The 26,120-nt window shown below is 34.0% G+C and overlaps 1 protein-coding gene across 1 annotated transcript in view; it reads left to right on the top strand.

Moving 5' to 3' along the window:
* The first annotated feature begins 1,900 nt into the window (after positions 1-1,900).
* ZNF804A (zinc finger protein 804A) overlaps positions 1,901-26,120 on the top strand; it is a 409,776-nt gene continuing 385,556 nt past the window's right edge. The window contains exon 1 of the mRNA XM_027865722.1: positions 1,901-2,011. Coding sequence (XP_027721523.1) covers positions 1,901-2,011 — 111 coding nt within the window. The remainder of the gene's footprint in view (positions 2,012-26,120) is intronic.

The following is a 26,120-nucleotide window of genomic DNA, read 5'->3' as shown; positions in this document are numbered from 1 at the left end:
GCCATCCTGAGCAAGAAGAAACTAAAGCCTTCAGTAAATCCATTGAACTCACCATCTTCAGGCTTTCTACTGCCTGTTATCGATCTCTTTAAGTGCGTACTAATGAGCCATATATATACCTGATGGGATGCTCTTACTAAACCACTTCAGAAGAGTTAAACTTGCACAAAGAGGGAATATACTGGGGTTGGGAGAACAGAAGGGAAGGCACAAGCTAAGGGCGGCAATTTTTGCTTCTCAAGAAATGTCTGATTGCCATAAGGGGACACAGCAAAGCCTTATCCTTTCCCTGTCAAGCCTTTCAGTATATTTCCAAAGATTTTGTATCCTAGTCCTATCTAGGGTGAATGTCATTGTTCATCGCTACTTACTGCAGCAGGTTAACAACCAAAGAGAAATGGAAAGGGAGTCAGTAGCAGCTGCTACTATTACCCAGGCTTACTGCAGTTGCTGAGAACCGTAAAGCGGGGTAAGGTATTTTGGGATGTGGACTAAGGGAATGGTGGAATAAAGAAAGGTACCACACACCTTTGTTTCCTATAGAACACCTCCTCCCAATCTCAAGCCCCATTCCCTTAAATAACATACGATCTAACTAAACTCTTGTTATAGAAAAGAAACAATAAAAGGACCATTTTCTTATAATTTCTCTACTTCTGGAGCTAAAGTCGCTTTTTATTTCTCCTCTCTCTCCAGTCCAGTGAATAAATGAATAAATAACCATTAAGCAAGATCAATGGGCAGCTACAGTTTCGTGAGAAAAGCAGGTGCTGTCACATGTTAGGTTTTGATGATTGCTGAGGTGGGGAGAGGGGAGGAAGGGGTTAGTGAAGTCGCGAACCTTTGGGCTTTAGGAGAAGGAAGGTGTTATTTTATTTCATTTATCTTATAAATAACCCTCGAAAAGAGAAAAGAAAAGCTTCATCCCTTCTTTTCACCATCCTCTTTCTCCGCGTTTCTCACTTTCTTCCCAGTTCGCCGTTTTCTCCTTCCTTCGACCCTTAAACTCCAGCTTGCCAGACTGCACATTCACCCTGTCCGTTGTCCTGTTCAGGGCAGGTGCTGCTCTTGTTGTATATCCCAAAGAGGCTGCAGCGATTGCTGTGGGGAGGTCGCTGCCACGGCTTCTGGACGCTGCTCTTCCCCCTAGTCTTCACTTGAGTGTGGCAGGCAGGCTGGCAGGGCTGAGCCAGCAGTGTGTACTGAGGGGGAGGAGGGAGGAGAGCGAGAGAGCTGGGGGTGGTGGTGAAGGCAGCGTGTGACAGATGTACTCCTCTGACAGCTCTCGGTATCAGCCCAGTGGCTTCCTGCCATTGGCTCAGTGCAATGGACCGGCAACGCCGCACACTATAATAACACTAATGCCTGCGAGAGGCAGCAACTCAGATTCCTTCCGCAAAGCCGAGGAAATGCTGCTGCTGATGCTGCTGCTCTCGCTGCCACAGCTCAGGCTGCTCCTCTCCCTTCCTTCTGTGCTGCACTGAGACACAAGCTGAGGTTGGGTCCACCCGTCTGCCTTCCTCAGCAACCCTTGTGCACCCCTCACCCCAGCCTTTCCTCCCAATCTGGGATTCCCCTCCCTCCTCCTCTTCCAGTCAATCCTCAAAGAAAAAAACAAAAAGGAAAAAAAGAAAGAAAGAAAGAAAGAAAAAGGAGGAGGGGGAGGGGGCAGCTAACCTCGCTCAGCAGAGCTGGGGAAAGAGGAGTTGAGTGTCAGAGTGTCAGCCCTTCCTTCCCAGGAGCAGAGATTGTGTGTATATGCGTGTCTGTCCGGTGTGTTTTGGCTGCACTTGGTGCCCACTGCCACCTTCATCCAGTTCCGCGTGTGTGAGCAGCTGCTGCGGGAGCGGAGGTGCATGGAAGCAGCGGCTGCGGTGGTGGAGGAGGCGTCGGCTGCCCCATGGAGTGTTACTACATTGTCATCAGCTCCACGCATCTCAGCAATGGGCACTTTCGCAACATCAAGGGAGTTTTCCGAGGTCCCCTCAGCAAGAACGGGAACAAAACTCTGGTAATTGCTTCTGTTTTCTGCTCGACTCAGTAATCCTCTGCCTAGGGCACTGTGAAGGGGTTTGGGGGAGGCATATTGAGGAGGCTTTGATATTACAAGGTTCCGCTGACAAGGTCTGCTTCTCTGTGTTTTTGTTTTATGGGGGTGGTGGTGAAGCGGAGAGCTCGAAAGACACGCTCTCAAGAATGGGGAGGGCGGTGTGCTCCACAGTCCGCGCCTTTGATGGGGAGACTTTATCCACTTAAAGCGTTCGAGTCCCTCTCCATCACTCTCTGGCCCTGGGGATTATCCAAAATTTCTCTGATGAATCTAAGTAAATTGTGTAGTACGGACCTTATGTGGGAAGGACTGGGATAGAAAAGAGACGCGGTGGTGGTTTTGGAGTGCTAGGAGGAGCGAAGCTCTCAGAATGTCATTCAGTACTGAGAGTTGAAGGTGAATAAGGGTGTGGGTGCCATCGATGAGGATGGTGACTGTTTGGCCAGTGTAGCTGAGGAGATGGGATGCTGAGTAAGTCTCTGAAGTCCTTTTTTTTTTTCTTGCAGGATGGTTACAGTAATGTCACCCAAAGTTCTCTAAGTGAGGCATTGTACAACCTCTCCGCCTTCCCACCCCCCACCCCCTGTCGCTTCATGAAGTAAAATCAGAGACAAGTATAGTCAGTCAACTCTCAATTAACCATCCTAATGAGGTTGGAAGTAAGTGTGAAGGCACAGCATTATCTATATCAGATCCGGAGCTAATAGAAAACATGTTAGACAAGCAAAGAACCTGAGCAATCACTGGTAGGTTCTCTTCACCTTACTCCCACCTATCAGAATACTGGTAGAAACAGCACTCAGGATTGGGTGGGAGGATGTGTTAACCTTAGTGCTGGGAAGTGGGGGTGAGGGAAAGTAAAGCTTCTAACTGGTGATCAGAATATGCCTTGGAGACTGAAAACTTCCAGCAGAAATTACTGGAGATGCGCTGAAGTTTCGCTTTCTTTGGGGGGGGCGGGGGTGGGGGTGGGAGGAATAAATGAGAGAGAGTATATAAGCAGAAAGGGGGAAGCCAACCCAAAAAAGATGGAGGTACTGTGCAAAAAAAGGAAAGCTGAGGTTGGACATCAGGAAACAAATACTGATAATTCCTGAGATCACCAGCAATCCAATTTTTCTGTGGTACTAGTCACATAGATACTTGGGGTAGGAAGTGAAAAACCAGGGTGGCATGTTGTAATATATATGCATATATGTATATACACACACACACACACACACACACATACACACACACATATATTTGGAGAGAGACAGACCTGTGTAAGGAGTTCTTAATGAGGAAACTCGCTAACAAAGAAAGGCAAACTATTTTTCAATTTAAAGTCTTCATTTTGAAGTCTTTGAGAGTTTGCCTGGAACATTAAGAAGTTAAATGACTTGTCTAGTTAGTGTTACTAAACCAGTGTATGTCAGAAGTGCTCTTTGGACCCAGTTGGTCCATCCCCAATATCATTCTGCCTCTAAATGTAGTAGAATGTTCCTATAGTATTTATTCATTTCTGGAATTTAGTCTGTATTTACAAATAAAAGGAACTTAAGCTCCATTTTATCAGGATATGTAAGAATGTCATCCAAAGACATGTTCCCTTTTGAGGACACAAGTGAATCAGGCAAATTATAGGGATTTGAGTTTATTTTCTATTCAGGTTATATATCATTTCAACCTAATATCCTCTCTTTCCTAGTTCAAATAATACCTATATAAGTCAATAACAATGGCCTGTTTTATTGAAAAAGGAAAAGTAAACTCTACTCATCCCACTCCTTCAGCTGCCTGAGATAAGACTGTTGTCAGTGTTTCAGTTCTACTGACTCTTTTTGGGAAATCATACACTTGGCATGTTTGTTCCTTAAAAACATAATCATCTTATTTCTTACAATCATTAGCAATTTGTCTTCTAAAAGAAGACACGTTATTGTTGAAGTTTGCTAAATTTGCTGATTTCAAAGTTCCATCTCATTAATTTCTAGTGTGCTGATAGAAGCATATAACAAATAGGAGATCAATATAAAATAGTATTTGCTTGTAATTTCACAATTTACTTATAGCTTTTAGTTTAAATTAAAGATTCTTCAAGTCATCCTTAACTTTCTAATAAGAGCTGACTGGCTTATGCTCACTTTTTTTTGATTATGTATTTATCAAGGTTTTAAAGCCATAGCTAATTGAATGAGATATTTATAAAGCACTTAGTACAGCTCCTGACATATAGTAGGCACTATATAAATGTGCATTCCCTTCCCCCATTCATCTATAGGATTTATAATAAAAAAGAGTTGAAATTTCATCCTCATTTTAAATATGGAATAATAAAGTGATAACTACTATATGATATATTAGATTTAACAGCCTACCCCAAATGTATGGAATTGATTTCATGAGACTAGCAAAAAAAAAATGCGTAAGAGGTTTAGAAATAACTGCTGTCATGCCTCTGTTAGCAGAAATAAATGTAAAATTCCTCTTAGTTATAATGAAATAGCATTATGGGAACCACAGATCCTCTCTTGCTAGAACTTGTATTTCCTAAGTTAAGACTTCCAGGAGTGACACAAGTCTTATATTCTACCACAAGAGGTTTAAAAGAATTGAAATCAGAAAGACTATAGTAAGTGATCTTATATACTTTTTCCCCCCTAAGTTAACCACTATGTATGAAAACATGTATTTTAACTTGATATTATATTTACAGAGAGCTGAAGTAGTTTAAATGTATTTTAATTTCCTCAAAGAACTCATGGATGTATTAGTATGTGTATATCAGCCACTGGATAAGAAAGTGATTGGTTTTAAACTTTATTAATATCTGGAATATCATGACCACTTACTAGATTTTAATGATTTAATAAATGTATTTTTAAACTTCTAGGAATTTGGCTCCATTAACATATAATCCAATGATTCCTTTTTTTGAAATGTAAACATTTAAAAGTTTCACAAACAAACTAAAATACATCAAGATGTACTTTAATATACTTTTTTGGCCAATAAAGTGGACTATTGAGCCTTGTAAATAGTATCTTTTTATGGTTATTGCTCTAGTAAAATATAATGTATATTTTGTCCCTTTAAAAATGCTGCCACCTATGGTGTTTGTGGTGTTTAAAGTGTGATTATGTGTTTTAAGGTTGAAATTATTTCAAGAGAGTATCAATGAAACCATTTGCCCAAAAAAAATAGTGTTGAAATTTTTCCTAAGTCTGTTCTAATCACTTTTTAAAAAGAAAATGTATATACATAGTCTCAAACTATTTTAACTGATTGATTTTAAAGTCTTTAGAGCATTTAAGGAAAATTATATAATTTGAATTTTATATCTCTAGAACTCACATATTATTTTTAGAATTGTAAAAAAAAAACCTTACAATGTAAATAAATATTAAAGTTTCATTGCATTCTGTCATTTATTTTGTAACTATATCTAGAATTTGAGTTTTACTTATGACTCAGAATATCTCTAATATGTAGGATATAGCCACTTACAGAGAAAGAACTGATGAACTCTGAGCACAAAGTGTAATATTATTTTTTCACTTTATTTTTCTTGCTTTTTAAAAATATGGCTAATATGGAAATATATTTTGCATGATTTCACATGTGTAATTGATATATTGCTTACCTTCTCAGTGAGTTTGGGAGGATGTGGGAGGGAGAGAATTTGGAACTCAAAATTTTACAAGAAAGGAATGTTAAAATAAATAATAAATTATACATAATACAATTAAAATGTAGAATATAGGCCATAGATTAAATCATGTCAAACAAATGACAGTGGTACTAACTGCTCAGTAAAATTATAAAGTCATTCAATTGTAAAAGTTTAGTTAAGAAAGCAAAGTACTTCTTTTTTGAACTTTATGGAAACCAACTAAATGTCCATAAAGCCAATAGAAAGGCAATGGCTTTTAACTGATGGACTCCGACAAGTTGTATGAATAAAACGTGACCTCTAATTTTGTTTAGTGAATTAAAATTCATTTTTGCAAAAAAAAAAAATCATGGATTTTAATGAAAATAAATATAGTTGTTCTCTTTCCCTCTCCTTTGCCTTTTCCCTTACACATAATAATTAGAGATGTGAAATTCACTACAATGCATATACTATGTCAGATTAAAATGACTGCTTTCTTAATGAGAAAGGTCCATTGTCTATCCACATTTGTGTAATTGCTTATTAACACATCATTTATTTGTTATCAAAACTTCCTTTTTCCCCCACAAGAAAAAATGTTTATCTACTTAAAAATAAAATCATTTTTCTAGGAGCCTTCAGATAAATTTGTCTTTGACAAATTATGTTGAATTCATACACAATTCTTTTGTTAGTATTTCTGGATATTCATACAGTAGATAACATTATATGTTATCTCATGGGGAATCTCATCTTCTAATTCCTAACCTCACCCTCAGATTTCTGACTCCACTTCAAGAATTATGTTCTTGGTTCAAAAAAAAAAATAAGCAGGGGATTTGTTGCCATCATAAAAAAAAGAAAAATCTGTTTTTATACTTCATTCCCTGTTCCTACTAAACATGTCCTAGAATAAATATAGTTTGTATTTCTCCCAACTGGATCAGAATCTCATCTCAAGGAATTTTTAGGAATATGTGAGGAGTAGACAGGATTGATCAAGAGAATTCCATGATGGAATGGGTGAGCTTGGGGTGGGAGTAGGAGGGAGACTTTGTTTGGGACTTTTCATTGTACTTTTCTAGGAAGGGACTGTACCTGAACTTTCTTGCTTGGTGGAGGATAGATATGAGTGATCTGTGATGAGTTGGTTGTTGAAAACTCCTATGGGATGGATATTTTTTGGGAGGATCCACTCCATGTGCTGAACTATTAAAGACTATATTCATCTGGACTGGCTTCCCCCTCTCCCCCTTTTCTTATAGCAGAATTAGGATCAGACTGAAGTCTTCAGAAGGAAGGGTTTCCCTCTCCCTTGGAGCTACTTTAGAGCAAGGCAGGTGGAAATCCTATGTTTGCAACCTGATGCAGCTGTAGAGGCAGGAACCACACAATCTAAGTGGAGAGAGTTCCTGACACCCAGCTTCTGGATGAGTGTTGATAATTTGGAGGCTTTGCCTCTCTAGCAACCCCAACTTCACAAGTTTTAGAATTCAACCTTCTATCAGAGAAGGGGAAATTTCCGGTATTTTTACAACTATTAAAGCACAAAGTCAGAAAACTGCTTAGAAATCATCTAAATCAGCATAATACCAATGGCTTAACTCCAAACACATTTTCTCTGCAACCTCCTATAGAATTAGAGAAACAAAAAGGTATAGGTATGATACATTCCACTCTAAGAAAAGATGCCCACTCACAAATTGTGTTGGGTACAGAAATTTTCTTCCTCTTCTTTACTGCAGTATTCTGATAACTTTGCTTTCCTAAGGTGGAATAAAACAAATGCAATAGAACAATTTGAATCTCACCCTGTAGATTCCACATATCATTAAATCAGTTTATGTCTGCTACTTTACATTTTCAGCAATGTAGATATCTACCAGAATTAGGAAGAAAATATGCATTTAAGTTTATTCATACATTTATTGATTCACTCAGGGAGAATGCTATATGTAATGCACAGTGCTAGGTATGCCTATATTCATAATTAAGTTATACTAAAGGATGAGTATAGATATTATTTACTTGGCAGATCTGTCCATTAAAAATTCATAGTTGTGAGGTTAAAACTATGTCCTGATTTCTCCTTCTTAGTTGCTTTTTGTTACTCTTCATTATGGTTATCTTCTTAGGTCTAAAACAACCTTTATTTAAAATGAAGTTTTTGATAAATGTATGTGGGCTTTTGTTTTTAATGAGTTCAGAATTTTGTATATTTGACTGTTATTCATTTCCCAGTATGTTTTCCAAATTTCAGTAGATTGATTTACCTTCTATAGCAAGTGATGAAGTATTGCATTTAAGCCATTTGTAGAAAAAAAAATAAAAAGACATTGGCTGGTAAAAGTAAATAAATGTCTATCCTTAATAGATAAGGTGTTCTAGAGGAGAGGAGGTTTTTCTGATAACTTTTTCAAAGTTTCAAGGGTCTGTGATTTCATCAATATTGCTACTATCACAACCACTTAGTAAACAGTAGATAGTCTCAATGATTTGCTATATTTAAAAAAAATTAATCTCTAAGTGGCCAACCATTTAGTAATTAGTCTCCCCATTTGCTATCAGAAGTATGATCTGGAAAAGAAATAAAATAAAGTCTATTATAGAGCCTGTACTTGTCGCTTTTTCAGCTTAGTGGGACCTGACAGAGGTTGCACATTCAATTAACACAGTCTTTGAGAAATCAGAATGGCCAAAACAAAGTAAGAAGCTCTGGGAATGGAATTTACTAAAGATTTTTGTTCATATTTTTCCAAAGTGGGAAGCGAACTTGATAAATGCATGTGGTAAATGCACTCTATCTGGTTAAATTCATAATGTGGCAAGATTTACTCTAAAATCTGTTATTGTTGTTGTTGTTGATTAGCAGATCATTGTTCATTACTCAGAGACCTATGTATTATATATTCTTTGTACTTTTTTTTCTTTTTTTTAATTTAGAAGAAATTGACAGCATGGACAACCTATCTAGACAAATTAATAGGCTAAGGGAAGTCTCTGATAAGTTGATATATTGAATACTCCAAGACACGTCCATCAAGGTTGCAAATGCTTTTTTCAGAAAAACAATTCAATAATACTTAATAATTTTCCTCCTTTCCCTCAGAGGAACAATCTACCTTTAAATGTGATAGTATAAATAGCTGATATACAAGGAGGGACTTTGCAGCACTGTGCCAATTTAGTTAATATTTTAATGCTTCTAACAATGAAAGGTTTCCAGTACATGGAGTAGATGCTCTAAGTAGGATTTATTTGGGGATCAGAGGTGAAATCTAGAAAAGAATAACCACAGGTTGGAAGGTAGGAAGGTGTTGTGATCTTTATCAATGGAGTTCAAATGGTTTTAGGATGCTTATATTTTTTTATATCACTGATGACTCTTTTATTAGTTTAGTAAGATAATAGAGCTGAAATTGTCCATAGACATCATTTAGTCCAATCCTCTCATTCTATCCATGGGGAAAGAAAAAAAATAACTTTCCTAAGATCTCAATGGTTAAGGCAGGAGTTAGAATATAGGTCTTCTGGCTCCTTTTTCAGGACTTAAAACATGATGTCTCATGCACTCTTTATGGTGTTTTCTTGTAGGCTACAAGCCAGAATCATTTTGTTTTCACTTGGCTTCACAGGCATTATATTATACCTACAGTGTCTATGCACTGTATTGCTCAACTCTCTAAGATAGCCTCCAGTCTTATTAACTTGTGATATTCTCTTAAAAAGACAATAGTGTGAATTTGAGAATGAAATACCACTGCATTTTGAAAATGCCATCTGTCAGTCATGGTGTTTGTTTTCTTTAGTCTTTTTATTTATTATTCAGGGTATTTTTACTCAAGATTATTTTAGGTAAATACATTATAGTTCAAATGAAAGCATATTTGGAGAAGTCTATCATTTAAAGTAGTCTAAGAAAAGAAAATATTAACTTTCATATAGAACTATGATAATTCACTTAATTTCCTCAATAATATGCTCATTTCATGGGGACTTTACTATTATAACCAGGTAATTGAGTAATGCTGATTGGAAATCTTTAAAAAAAAGTGGTAATAAATAATTGTCTGTGACTGTCTTATTCATGTGCTCAATATAGATCAGTGGAAATGCTGATGGTATTAGGCTTTGCTAATAAAGAAAAAAACAAGTTCATATGTCCTTCAGATCCATGTTCATTTTGCTTTTTGACTTATAAACAGGGGTCTCTGTTTCTGGTCATTCCAAATCTTCCTTTCCTTCTGCCCAAATTCTGTCATTTCTATATTCCTTTTCCATAGAGACTATATTATCATGGGTTCTTTGACTATTAAAGCTTCATTAATTTTATTTTTTTAAATGCTACAGTGCACTTGCTAATATGCTGTACTATAAAGCAACGTCATAAATATTTAAAACTAAACTATAGTTGTCAAAATAAATGAACAAAGTGCATTCCATGATGTAGTGCTCTTGCCTCTTTTTCATAATGGTCTTGTCATCATTAGTAGAAACTTGTGTGTTTCTCCAAATGTAATCACTACTGTTTGTATATATAATTTTATTTAAAACTTGCAGAGAAAACTTTATTATAGAAAAGTTCAGTGCAATGGAATCAGTTAACTTAAGACAGGTGATATTATTTGCTTTACAATGAGCTAACTAGCTTTTTACAAAAAAAAATAAATGGAATAACATTTGACTCTAATTGGAAAAGGTTATGTTGGTAATTTTAAGCTTCATTTTCCCTAAGGATCAATCTGATAGATATTTTGGTTTTTCCATAACATGTTTCCCTAATGTAGGTTGGAAAAATATTTTTCAATCCTTTCCTGAATAATATTTGATTTAGTTCTGATAACTCAATAAACTGTTAAAACTATGTAAAATATAATTATCCTCCTCAGTTCATCTCTAATACTTAATTTCAGAGGCATTTATTATAATCACAGAAAAACAGGCAGTCTCTTAAGAGAAAGAATGCTTTAAAATGAAAATAATAGTTATAGTCTAAAGGTATTTTCGTAGTTTATTTCAAAATGCTAATTGTAATTTTTGAAAAGAATGTATCTAACATGCATTTTAGTTATGTTCTGAAGTTTTTCTTTAAAAGAAATATCTTCTCAAGGTGATTTATCTACAAAAATGAAGCAAACATTTAGATGAAAAGTGGGCTGAAAGAATCCTGTTGTGAGATGTCATATATACATATATGTATATGTGTACATGTAATACCTACATACATATGTATGTCCATATATGTTTGTGGGTTTGTATTTTTTATCATGAGCAAAATAGTTTAATTAAATAAATACAATTTAATTAAAATAGTTTAATTGAAACTACAATTTCTCTTGTAATAATCTTTCCAAATTGCAAAAGTTTCTTATTTGAAATCTTAAAACTTTTTACTTTGAAACTTATGTATCTAAAATATTAAGTGGTTCTTTGATTGTGTATGAAGAACAAAATGTATACTGTCCCATAAATATTACCAAAGTGGTGCTGAAATATCCGTTTTAAAGTGGGTCTATTAATACCCTTGCAAAACAATCTATATAATCTTTTATATCTCAAATAAATTAAAATAAATGATGAAGCAAGTGAAAAATCTATATATGCTGAATAGTACTTATCTATATTATGAAATTATAAATCAAAATATAATATACTCAGTCCTCCCTTGTGTTCTCAAACCTGAAATTTACATTTTTAATTTAAGCCTTTCAGACAAAGGGATAATTTGAATTAGTTCATAGTGTTTGTTCCTGAAGATGAATCATTTTATGCTGTACCTCCTAGAAGCTTTTATTTCAAGTACATTATTATTCACCTTTACAAGAGGAAAAATCAAAGATTTAGAAACAGTATAAGCAGCTACTTCTTTTTTCACAGATGATCCAAACTGTGTTTTTAACCAAAAGGAAACTCTTGGAACAACACAAAAACAACATTTACCATTCCAGTCTTTAAGAGAATGGTGAGATAATCAGTCAGCAAGCATTTATTAGGTATTTATTGGTTGCTAAGTATGGGGGTTTTAAAGAAAGACAAAAACAGTCCCTTTTTTCAAGGAGCTCACATTCTAGTGGTGTAGACAGATCTGAGTTAAAGTAAAATGTAACTGGGGAAAAATTAACCAAAAAATAAAATTATTATTAAATATATTAAAAAATAGGAATTAACCAAAAATTAACAAAATGAATAAAATGCAATAGAATGTAGATGTTAATATGTGGTTTTCTAAGTCAATATGCAGAGATCACAAAGTTTAATGGCCTCAATTTGTATTTGAATTTGATACCACAGGAGAAGACAAATATAAATAAATAATTAGGTTTATACAATATATAGTACATGCAAAATAGATGGAAAGTCAACTCAAAGGACAAGACTTGGGTACCTGTGAGGAATAAAAAAGACTTCCTGCAAAAGTTGGCATTTGAGCTAAATCTCTTGAATGAAGCCAGGATTCTAAAAGGAGAGGATGAGGAGGGACAATGGATATACGCAGAACAAAGGCACAGAGACAGGAGATGTTGGAATTTTGTCTTGTTGGGGTAACAGCAAATAGGTCAGAGTGTCTTAATCATAGAGTGCATGGAGCTATCTGCATATAAGTCTATATTGATTAATTATGTCCCTAGCAGAAAGTAAACCTCTAAAGAGATGGGACAGAGGACAAGAAGTCTTGTTGAAATAGAAGGGAGTCTGAAAAAAAAATCAGGGACACAGTGTTCTGACTAAAAGAGTATGCCTCATGGGACTGAGAATAGAATAGGAAAAAACCTTTAGAAGATTGGGACAAGCAAGAGAACACTATGTACAGAGGGTGGAGAGGTGACAAATACCAATTGAGCACTTTTATACCTATGGTACCCCATGCTTTTTTTCTGACTTTAGAACTTTTAAAAATGTAGCTCTTTTAGGGGGAGGATCAAGGTGAACCATGGAAATTTACTTCCTACATAGTCTGAATTGTAAAGCAATGTAATTGCCAATTACTGTAGAATATACTACTCCAGCTTGCTACTTAGGATCAGAGCACTAGGCTTTCAATTCAGGATGAAATACCCTCTCATTGAACCTTATTTAATATCACATGGTTTATTTTCATATCATCATATGCGATTATCTTATCTGAAAATACTTATGTATGTATATTCTGTACCTAAGAATTAACAGTCCCTGTCCATTTACACTGTTGGCTATTGCAGTTTACTAAGATTCACTTCTGAAATGATTGTTCAGTTTGCAGAACATATAGCTCATATGAGACAGAATATTCACATTTTTACATCGTTGACAACATTCATTGGAGTAACTATCCTCAGCAGATCTCTCATGGCAATCTTTCCTTTGCCATATTAAAGCTTTGGAACATTTCTCTTGACTCAGAGACATCTGCCTCTCTGGAGCTGGTACCCTAGTATTTCTTCTAATTGTCTCCAATTAATTAACTTGGATAAAAACTTCCTATTAATAGCATTTCCTACCAAAGTAATATTGCAAATAGCCTTGCTCTACTACTGGGAAATGACTATCTTCACTAGAAGATAGAGGCCTCCAAACCTCATAAAGAAAGGTTTAAGTGAGTACTTACATAACCTATACACACTTAAAAAAAATCAACCTGGCATAGTGGATGGAGCACTAGCACAGAGTCAGAAAGACCTAGGATAAAATTCTGCCTCTATAACATACTGTTTATGTTAACCTGGGTAAGTTACATAACCTCTCAATAGGCATTTCTATGAGACTATGAATTGCAGAGTAGTTGCTGGTCTACATTGAGTTTCCTCACTAGGAGTTGCAGACAGTTATGAAATCACAGAACTCTCCTGACACCTACTACCTCTCTCTCTCTCTCTCTCTCTCTCTCTCTCTCTCTCTATATATATATATATATATATATAATATATATATATATATATTCATAATTGGTGATTTAGCTATAGTGTGATTTGGATTTCATTGAGCAAGTAGCCAATATAGAAAACAGAGTATAGATTCAGTGTAGTTGGTGTTTCAAAATACAAATCATGTGTATGCTCCACTAACTAAATATTCTTGGCAGCCTTCCATCTTCACTAGCAGTTTACATGCTAATTCAATGTTCCTCACAGAATAGAGATGATTTGTGACTATGAACTTTGTAGATTGGCAGTTTTAGGCGCAAATTCCTCACAGTTGAAGTGCACATTTGATTTCTCTGGGGTTTACCAAAGACTTCAATTAGTTTACTGGTTTCACATCTGTGAATATCCTACTTGCTTTGATGCTAATGTGCAACATGGTCAACATTTTGAAATTTTCTAAAATGAACTCTTGAAATATATGAAATAGGTTACATCTATCATCATTTTATTCTTTATTCAGTAAAAGATAAACATGAAATAAAATTATCAGTGTGTTCAACATTCAAATCCATATCTGTTTTTAATCTTATAATGATGCCAATAGTGCAGTATCTTGAAGGATAAATGTGTTCTTATATCCCAGATCACTGCCCTAAACATTTGAAATTAACTTTCATAGGAACAGATGTCCACATTGTATATAAAAAGTATATAATATTCTCGGTATTCCTAATCACTGTGAAATCAACTGTGTAACATGAAAGGTTTATTTTTCATGGTTCAGCACTTAGAGTAGTTGATTCTGTGATTAGTCCATTTACTGCTACCTAAAAGAGCATGAAGTTACATTGTCAGTGGGATTTTATTAATACTATGTCATATTGCTTCAATTTACCAATTGTTGCAAGATTTTACCATAGTAATAAAAGGCATTAATCATGAGATTAAGAAAAAAATCCTTCTTGAATACTCCTATGCCCTGTCTAGCACTGCTTCAAAAAATTAAATGCTTGCTGAGCATTCCTAGGTATTGATGATGCATTTTGATTATAATATTTGTTTGTTGATGTTTTAATACAGAGTACTTTCTAAATTATTCTATTGAAATGCACTGGGTCCTAATTAAATATTTACATTGTTACCACCAAACATTCCAATTTTATAAATGCAATCACGTAGAGACAATACCATCACATCAACTGTTGAAAACTTTCATGAGCAAAAATTATATGATGATTCATTTTAACAATTATATCAAACAGCACATGTAAAAGCAAAACTCTTTCACGTACATTTTCTCATTTGTGCTAACCATCTTTATGTGAAGATGGTAGGGGGGATGACATTGTTTTTATCTTCCCAGGAAGTACAAGAGCTCCTAATAGAAGTTTATTTCAAACATTGGTCTGCCCCAAACATTAAAGAAACTACTGGGATTATAAAAATCTCCACCCACTCATCCATTCCCTGTGAGAATTTCAAAATGCCCCATCAGAATGCTAGTGTTTCTAAACAAATCAGCCTCAAAATTTTCTCTCAGGTGGCTCAGTACAGAGTTAAAAGAACTTAATCAGTTCTCTAACAGAGTAAGAGAAGAGAGAACAAGCTTAGATTGAGCATCAAATTAAAAAAAAACTTAAAATTTATATAGTGCTTTAATGATTAAAATTACTTTTATGTCAAGGAAACTTCAGAATACTCTTTTAATATAATTTGTGATATTATTATTACAAATATTATTATTGCTATATGTAAGAAAATTGAGAATCAGAGGTTACTGACTTAATCATACTAGATACATCTACTAAATGTAAGATTTGGGATAGAAGAAACTCAGATCGTCTTGACTATATGTCCAACAGTCTATAAAATACTCAAATTCAGGTCTCCAAGCCTGATAAATTATCAAGCAAACAATAAATGTTTATTAAACACCTTCTGTGTGTTAAGCACTCTGATAGACACTAAGGATACTGATACAAAGTAAGGAAATGATCTCTAAGCAACTAAATGACACAGTGTATAGAGTTCTTGGCAAGGATTAAGGAAGAACTGAGTTCAAATCCAGTTTCAGAAACTTACTAGCCGTGTGACCCTGGGTAAGTAACTTAACTTCTTTTTATCTCAGTTTCCTCAATTGTACAATGGGGATAATAACAGTATCCACTTTCCATGGTTGTTGTGAGAATCAAATAAGATAATTGTTAAAAAAAAAAAGATTAGTACAGTGCCTGCCACATAGGAGGTAGGTGCTATTATAAATGCTTATTGACTTCCCCTTCCAAATTGGAACTTATACTCTAATGAAGGAGACATGCACATATAAAAGTATACACAATAACATAATTATATGAGAATTAATATAAATAAATACAAAGTAGTTAAATACAGGATGATTTGGGAGAGGGGGGCAGTAGGAATTGGGAGAATAGGAAAGACTTCACAAGAAGAAGGCTCTTGGGGTTTATCTTATAAGAAGAAAAGGATTTTGTGAGGCTCTCTCATAGAGGGGAATGAAGAGGAAATGCATTCCATGCATAAGGGCTATCCAGTGCAAAAGTATGGAAATGAGAGAGTTACCCGAATGGAATAAAGAGGAGGCCCATTTGGTTAGGTTGACAAATGAAGGAAGAGGAGCACCAAATGAGACTAAAATATAGGAGGCCAGATTCTGAAGCACTTTAGAAACTAAACAGAAGAGTTTATATTTTGTCCTGGAGACACTAGGGAACCACTACAATTGATTGACTAGGAGTGTAACATAGTCAGATTTGCATTTAAGGAGACTCAATTGCTAACAGTTTGCATGATGGAATGAATGGGGAGAGACTTGAAGCAAGAAAAACAATTAGGAGACTGATCACTCTGACACGCCATTCAGTTCTTCAACCTAACAAGAGTCCCAGGTTGTCTAAATTTCTGGGCATCTCTGCATTAGAGCACTACAACTTTAATACTTTTTTATTTGACTTGAAATTTCTTGAGGAAATAGACAATGTCTTATTCTTTGAATTCTCTACAGTACCAAACAGAATGCTTGGTATTTAGTAGATGTTCAATTTGTATTAATTATCTCAATCAATTGCATTTTCTTAATAGAACTACAATCTTAGATAGTAAGAATTACATATGATTTGATATAAATGATCCTGAAAAGCTGTTTGAAATATCAGTTTTATAGTGTAAATAACTGACTCTCAATGACTAAATTTTATATTTAAAGATGTTATACAAGGCATGAAATAATGAAGAGTGAAATGAGCAGAACATTACATACAGTAACAGCAATATTGTTTTAAGAGCAACTTTGAGCAAATAAGTTATTTTGACTATTATAAATACTCAAATTAACTACAAAGGACATATGAAGGAAGATTCAATCTCCATGCAGAGAAAGAACTGATAAATAGAAGATTGTATACAATGATTTACATACAAATGTACACACACCCATAAACACATTTCTATCTAATGGTAACAATCTCTAGGGAGGAGGGGAGGGAAAAATACATGATAACTTTATTATATATTTAGAAGGATAGCAAGCTGTACATAATAGATTTATAGCTTCATGTACAATTATCTTTTTAAAATTATACTATGCTATGAAAATGCTTTTTTTATTCCATGAATTAAAAATAAAATAAATAAAACTTAGAAAAAAAGTCTTCATAGGTAAAATTGATATAGAGTGAAATGTTGTCTAGACAATGCTGGACCTCTTAACTTCCTTCAAGATTCAGCTCGAGTACCATTTTTTATATGAGGGCTTTCCTGATTCACCAACTGCAGATGTCCATTCCCTGAAATCAACTTGTTTCTATATTATATGTACTCCAGAATGTAAGCACCTTGAGGGGAGGAACTGTTTCACTTTGGTCTTCATAACTCTAGTGCTTACTGGTACATAGTAGGTGCTAAATAAAGACTTACTGATAGATCAATTGTCTGATTGAACATTCTGAAATGGTTATTGTTTTGCTTCATTTTTTTTGTTTCAATTACCTAAATTAGGTCCTATTATTAGAAGTAAAGTAATGCAAAATTACACAAAAGACTACAGTCAATTCTGCTAGAGTCCATCATATTTTTAATAGTTCAACTAGAAATAGAATGCTATAAAAAAAGTATGGCAAATTTGAGATTAGAGCATTTAGAACTCAAAGAGAATTGAAAGATTATCTAGCAGTTGTGACAGTGTGGTCTGGGGAACTGTGGACATCCTTGAGATCTTTTCAGGGATTCCATGATATCAAGATGATTTTTATAACAATACTAAGACATTTCAATATCAAATATGGAAAATATCAATAGATAAAACTCATATAAAACAAAACTCTTTGGGGGAGGTCCTCAGTATATTTAAGAAAGTAAAATGGTCCTGAGACCAGAAAGTTTGAGAACTAATCTAATCTTTCCATTTTAAAGAAACTAAAGTCCCCAAAAGTTAAATAATTTAAAATCACATGGATATTAAGAAAATTAATGAAACTTTACCTATAAACACTCAAAAGAAACAATCCATATATGTTTAAAAAAAGAAATTGTATGGGAAAGTGTGTTTCCAATTTAAATTATTTTAGAATTATTTTTGGATTTTAACTCTGCAATACTATAGTTATAGGATTCCATTAGCTCTTCAACTTCATTTGACTAACTACCTTAATTATTTGTCCTCTCATTTAAACAATATTTTCAATGATCTTATAACAACCTTCAGTGCTTCTCTCCTGCCTGTAAGATGCTTGAGTCTAATATAAAAGCTAATCTCACTCCAACCTTGCCTTTAATCCTTATTTATATTACTGCCTTCATGTACTTTATGTTAAAGCCAATCTTAACTACTAAATATTCCCCAATTTTGTCATTCATTCACTTATGTAAGCCATTTCCCCACTGTCTCCTCATTTCTGCCTGTCAAATAACTACACTTCCTTTAAGGCTAACTTAGTTCAAATTCTAACTCCTCTGTGAATCTCCAATGTTGAAAATGTTATCTTCTTCCTCAATTTTTTGGAACCCTTTAAATCTCTCTTTTATCCAATTAGACACATATTTAGCTCTATACATGCTGCATAGCATTCTTGAATATTGTAAGCTTTTGAGAGCAGAGATTGAGCCATTTATTATACTTGTATCCCTATTACCTAAAATCATGCCTTATATGGAGCTGGTAATTAATAAATTATTTTAATAATTGAATAGAAAAAATTAAGACAGCATAACAAAATTTCCATAACATTCTGAATGTTTTTTTTTTAATTTGTGGAATAAAAAAGAATATGTAACTACACTTTTAATACAATAGTTCTAAAAAGCCAGAATCAAATTTGCTTTTCACACAAATTCAGTTTTTAGTTATCTAGGCACTTTTTCACACTACAAATAATTATGCTTAATTAGTAGATAAAAAGAAAGACTTTTATTTAATTCATTCAGATTTCCTCTAGTACTCTCTTCTCAGAAGTGGGGTAAATAATGGAAATGAGAATAGGCAATAGGGGCAAATGCACACCAGAATTTGTGTCCATTGTAAAATAATCACAGTTATAAAATAGAGCATGAGACATATAAAAATTAGGATTTTAGAGTACAGTGTAAATAAAACTGATAGAGGAATTCAACTCAAGAATATAGTTTCATATGATTTATGAGCAAAGAGTTTTTGTAAAGTATAAAATTTACAATTTCAGAGTATTTTAACATCAATCAATGAACAACTCAACAAAAATTTGAATATCAATCAACTTCTCAATAAAAATGTTGAAAAAAGCTTTTGCTGACCTAGCCCCTCCACAAATCTTAGTACCATCTCCAACCCCTAGAAATTACTTTTTTTTTCCTATCATTGTACATGCTGTTTTTTCCAATAGCATGTTGCTGTTCATCCTTCATTTTTTTTTTTGAAAAAGTAGACCAGTGACATCACAGGGTGATGTCTTGACTTGAACATGAATTACATTTAAGTGAGGCAGAATTGTGCAAAGTTATCAGCCTCATTCTCTTCCAATCATCAAAGTCCAGTGGAAGGACAAAAATCAAGAACAATGGCAATGGTCTGTCATACAATAGATGACCTTGGTGTCTTTGATGTGTGAACAAGTTCTAAGCGTTCTTTGGCTCCTGCTTCATTCACCTTCATGGACACTGGAACAAATTGTTTTCATTCGCCTGTTCTGCAGGGGAATGTCTTCACATGCTTGGGGTAGACATCCCTGAACTCACTGAGGGCTTTGAGGCCTGTTAGTTACCCTCAACCTGATTTAGTTCATTTGCAGATATGATTTTACTAGGGTATGACCACTGTGCATACTACAGCTTTTTGAAGTCATATGTACATATACTAAAATTGGACAGTCTAGAGAAAATTAGCAGGCCTCTGTACAAGAATGAGACACAAATTTGTGAAGCATTCCAATAGCATATAAATTGTTAAAAAGCAAGAGCATTTTCATTTTCCTACATCCAAAATCTACCACAATTCTTGGCAAAGATTATATGATTAATAAATTATTCTTGAGCTGAATTGAGAAAGGCAATAGAGTGGCAGTCATCATATTTGGACAAAAATAAAACATTCTTGCCACCAAAGAGCTTATATTCTAAAACAGAGAAATAAATACAAATTATATACAAAATCAGTAAAAGTTAATGGAGATAGGCATTATCAGTTGGGGTAATCAGGAAAGGCCTCATGTAGGAAGTGACACTTGAACTGAACTTTTAAAAATAATTTTGTTAATATTTTTACATTGTCGAGATTTCCCTCATGTCTTTCCACTTTTTCCCTCTGAGAGAGCCATCCTTCAACAAAGAATTTTTTTAAAAGAAGAAAGAAAAGAAATAAAGAAAAAACAAAAACTGATCAGCACATTGAAAAATATGTGAAATCATTTGTAATGTTCCCTACCCTTGGTTCCCCCACAACTCTGTAAAAAAAAGTTGGGAGAGGTATCTTTTCATATCTCTTCTTTGGAAAATAAGTTTATTCCTTCTAATTTTTAAACATTCTCTTTCAATTGTTCTGTGGTTGCTTTTCTTTCTATTTACACTGTTGTAGGCATTGTACATATTATTTTCCTGGATCTACTGACTTTGCATTGGTTCATGGAATATTTCCATGCTTTTCTGAAAGCAATTCATGTTTGTCATTTCTAATAGCACAGTGATTTGTTCCATTATATGTATGTTTCAAGATTCATTTAGCCATTCACCAATTCATGGGAGTCTAGTTTGTTTCCAGTTATCGTAAAATTTATGTGATATTTTGTCCAGTATGGAAACTTTCTTTTTTGGCAATGATTCCCTTGTTTGTATGCTTAGAAGTATAATTTTTGGTCAAAGGATGAGGACATTTTAGACACTTTATTTGCATACTACTCAATTGCTTTCCAGAATAATTGGACTAATTCACATTGAACTAACCTTTGAGGGGATTCTTAAGAGCAGAGGTGAGGGGGGGGAGTATATTTCAGGAAGTAAAGACAGACACAGTAAAGGATAGAGATGAGAGATAGAATATCTTACATGAGGTACAGTTAGTAAGCCAATTTGTGTGGAATGTAGAATGTGTGATGGGGGTAAATGTGTAATAAACTTAGAAAGACAGGCAGGAGAGTAAGTGTGAAAGACTTTAAATGGCGAAAGAAGGAATTTGTATTTTAACCTCTATCTGCCTCTGTAAATCAACTATAAAATGGGTATAATAATAGCTCTTACCAGTATTATTGGGAGGATCATCTGAGATAATATTTCTGAAGCACTTTGCAAATATTAAAATGGTGTATAAATGCTATCTACTATTTTAACGTAGAAATGAGGGGCAACTAAGTGTCACAGTGGATAAACTCAAGCCTTGGAGTCAGGAAGACCTGAGTTCAAATCTAGTCTCAGGCACATGACACTTACTGGCTGTGTGACCCTGAGCAAGTCACTTAGCCCTGATTGCCTTACCAAAAAGGCAAAAAAGAAACAAAAAGGAACCACTAGAACTTTTTGAGCAAGAGAATTACATAGTTAGACCTATACTTTAGGAATTTTTGCTGTTGTGTGAAGGACAATATGGGGAAGGGAAAGATGAGAGGCAGGGACAACTATTAGGACAATGCTTAATTGTTAATCTTTTACTCTAGATTTAAGAACCAAGAAAAAAGTAGGCCGTATTAAGTATCTGTCCAAATTCAGACATTTTCATCTTCAAAAAGTGATTCAAAACTACTCTTTCTTGAAACCTTTTCCTATTTTTGGTGCCAAAGCCAGGAAAATTACTTTCATGAAGTCTTATTACCACTTCAATGGCCAATCAATAATGGTTCCAACATAGGAGTTATTGAGATAAATTTGGTCTCTCTTTGACATAAGTAATGGAGCTGCAGCTAGTTTAATTAGAGTGCAAATTGTCAGATACTTAATATTGGGTTTCTACCAGTATCTTTATTTTGCACCAATACATAAAGTTTGATTTTTAAAAAAGAAATGCTTATTATTAGAAGCTGGCTACACTTTGGTGTGAGTTATAAAGAACATTTTGGTGAGATTCAAGGATTTAAGAATATTTTCAGTGCTAGCAATTCAAATTATATGTAAAAATAGTTACTACTTTTCAATGTTTTCAACTTTCTGGTTGTGACTGTTAGAGTTGATAACTGTTCTTAGTCTGAAAAGATAATTGGAAATATTTTTTTCAAGGGAACTCTGTAAAGACTTTTAAATCATTGTCTGGTAGTTGATATTGGATTCTTCATGTACAGGAAAAAAGTAGTAAAGGTTGTTCCTTTTCTAATCATTGGATTTTGTAGTTCTGCTTTTTTTTTTTTAAAGAATCTTGACTTTTAAGTGTTAGCTACTTCATAATGTGTAGCCTATCCTTTCTTTCTTAGTACATTGCCTTTCAGGTGTAGAAGAAAATAAATTGATTTGCAGTCTTTTAATATCTTATCCGGTAAGCTTCTGCTCCTTCCAAATTTGATCCCAACTAATTCCTGGCTGTGCAACAAAGGAGTTGAAGAGTGAAAATGAAGAATACCTTGTGATGTGCAAAGAAGGAGTAATCAGTTAGAATTCTGAGGACCGTATTTTAAGTATAAGTTGTAAAGACAATTCTTTGTCTCTCTTCTCTCCCACTCATCAGAACATCCAGGAGTAAACTATCATCATTGTCATCTTCCAGTTATGGTGGGAAAGTACCTTGCAAATGAATGGATCAGCTTTGACAAAATATACCTAGCTATCTCTAGACAAACCAGTCCTTTGCTCCTGGGGATGCAGTTAACTTTAATAAAATGTTCTGATGTATAACTGGAGATCAGTAACCTTGGTGGTACATGTAGAATGTTAAAAGTCTTTTTTATATTGAGGACAGAAGTATAAAACCTTTTGGTATGGGGAATAAAAGAAGGTAGCCCAGATCATTAAAGTTTATTTTTAAAGTTTTTAAAGAGATAAGTTAAAAACTTTTTAAGATGAGTAGAATTTCAAAATGTAGTATGGTACTATGATTCAAATTAATAAGGGACACTATATTCACAATTCCTTTAAGATATTTTCATTTATTTTCACAGTAATTATGGGATCATAGATTCAGAGCTCAAGTGAACCTTAGAGGTTACCAAGCCAAGCCCCTAACTTTATAGATGAGGAAACTGAGGCACTGAGGTAAAGTGACTTGCCTGGGGCCTCACAGTGTCTAAGGCAGGGTTAGAACTCAGGTCCTTCTGAATCAAAGTCTAGTACTACATGTACTATGTCAGCAAGAACTTAAAAGGAAACAGCTCATTTTTTTTTAATAAATGGAAAATAAAATTGAAGTTTAAAAGATGAAATTAATAAATGCAATTAAAGAAGGATAAATGCAAACACATACACTTAGCTTAAAAAGAATCAACTACACAATATCAAGATATAGGGGGCCTTAGCTGTTTATATGGAAAAGTCAGTGTTTGTGCTAGCAGATTATTCGTATGGGGTTATATGGATATGAGATGAGTGTGAAATTGTTGCCAAAACAGCAATAAGATTACAAGATAAATTAATACAAGGATAATATCTTCCTTTGGGAGTAAGTCATCATTTATATATAAAATTAGGAATATCATTGTGTTCATGTTTTTGACATAATAACTTTATTATATGTTTAAAAGGAATAGTTGTACATAATAAATTTGCAGTTTCATGTGCAATCACTTTTTTTATTCTACTATGTTAGATAAATGTTTGGGTTTTTTTCTTTTTTTTTCAATTTTTTTAACATTTTTATTTAAAATTTTGAGTTCTAAATTCTACCCCCCTGCTTTCCCCTCCCTGAAATAGTGAGAAATCACATGTATAAGTTGTTCATGTTAAATTTTAAGAGGTGTTAATGGTGATAGACTAAAATTTATCAAGAAGGGGCAAAAATCAGTATTATAAGACATCTTAGAACTTTCATATGAGTATGGGTCAAAGGAATTGGTGACATTTAACCCATTTTCCAGTATTTAAAGGATTAATATTTGGAAAAGCTTTTAAATATATTATCTATACCAGTAGAGGGCAGAAACAGGATCACTGGACAGAAGACATAGGGAAAGAAATTTTGCTTATACCATGTAAGTTAAATTTTTCTAACATGGGATTATCTGCCTTGTGAGATTGTACATTCCACATCCCCGAATCTATTCAAGTGGAAGTTAGTGATATTGTAAAGCACTTTGGGGGTGAGATTGAAACACAATTTCTAATGAAATTATATGTTTTGAATCTAATGTTCTAAACTAATTGACTATAATAGAACTTCTTAATCTCATTTAATTGTTGTGAAACCTGTTTATTCTGTCTTTGAATAAGTGATTCATGTTCAAATCTAAAAAAATAGTAAGTAGAATGGATAGAAGAGATTCCAAATATATCTGTTAATAATTGGATTTTTAAAACATCCCCAGTGCAATGTCTTTTATAGATTTTTGCCTATGCTAAGAGCTTAATATTATCTACTAATAGTGTGCTGCTGAAAGCACCAACAATAAATATTGTTCCACAAAATTCAAAATATAATAAAGAGAGTATAGTTTGAAAGTATTTGAACAATTAGTAATAAATGATATTGATCTAGAGAACAGAGGAAGGCTCCCATGTGATAACTTTTTCAAATCTTTTTTTGTATGCCAACTGTCATGCTATAATTTGTGAGCCTACTTGTAGACAAATTAAAAGTTACTATCTGAGTTGTGGAAACTGCTACCAAATTAGGACAGTATATTGTCCAATTCAGTACTGAAGACTACAAGTTCTACGTATTGCTTTGCCAGAAGCAAGACAGTCAGTGGGACCTGGTTTGGCCAAAAAGAAGAGTAATCTAGGAAAATGGGACCCTCCTTTTGCCAACAAATTGACAACCATTAAATTGGCAACAGTAAATCATATGAGCACATCTCATATAGACAATAGCATTATTGCTTCCCTTACTTTTAAGTCTCTAGTAGCATCAATACTTCAATCATTTTAGTCATGTCCAACTCTTTGTGATTGCATTTGGGATTTTCTTGGCAAAGTGGTTTACCTTTTCCTTCGCTTGTTCATTTTATAGATGAGGAAACTGAGGCAAACAAGATTAAGTGACTTGCCTAGGGCCACACAGCTAGTAAGTATCTGAAGTCAAATTTGAACTCAGGAAGATGAGTTTAGGCCTGTCACTCTATCCACTGTGCCATCTAACTGTCCTTATGGTACATACATGCTATTGGTCATGAGAGTGACGAGGAGAGAAAAAAAATGTATGGATCAGAGCAAATTAATCATTGATGCTAAACAGTAATCTGAAGTGTTTGGCTTATGGACAGCAAATCTGTGTCACTTCTTTGTGTTCATAAGGCAGGCTTATAAGATTAATCAATGAGATATGGAAAAATAAATTTAATTTGAAAAGAAAGGAATAGCATGGCAAATTGTTGTCTATGGTAAAGAGCCCTGGATTAGAAGTCAGGAGACACTTGCATTATTTTTCTTGTGATGCCATCAGCTAGTTTGTATGACTAGGCTTTTCACTTAACTTGGTAGGGCTAAGTTTCCTCATTTATAAATTAAGAGGTTTGGATTAAATGAGTTCAAGAGTGCGATGGACTAGTTCGGTGATTCTGACATATAAAATATTTGTTACATTCAAGTAGATAACTCCACCTACTTTCAAGTGTCAGGATAATACAATGGAAAGACCATCAGTTTTGGAATCGATGGCCCTCTATATTTGATTTCTGATGGTTACTACCTGTGCAATCTTGAGCAAGTCACTTAAACTCTCTGGAATTTACTGAATATGAAATGAGGTCCCTTCTAGTTCAGTACCTATAACCTAATGGTCTTATGAAATCAGGAAGTGGGACTAAAAATAATCTACATTTTTATTGAGGAAGGTGGTTTATTTTCATATATATATATGTATATATATATACATATATATACATATATGTTACATGCACATATATATGCATATATACATATATATGTGTGTGTGTGTGTGTATATATATATATAAAACATGTATCAATCTATATCTATCTGCAGGGAAATTACATTTTCTATGGACAGACAATTGTCCATTATTCCTGGCATTACTAAT

The sequence above is a fragment of the Vombatus ursinus genome, unplaced genomic scaffold (genome assembly GCF_900497805.2).
Source record: "Vombatus ursinus unplaced genomic scaffold, bare-nosed wombat genome assembly UNPS02014779.1, whole genome shotgun sequence".
NCBI lineage: Eukaryota > Metazoa > Chordata > Mammalia > Diprotodontia > Vombatidae > Vombatus > Vombatus ursinus.
This window is presented reverse-complemented; position numbering and strand designations above follow the sequence as displayed.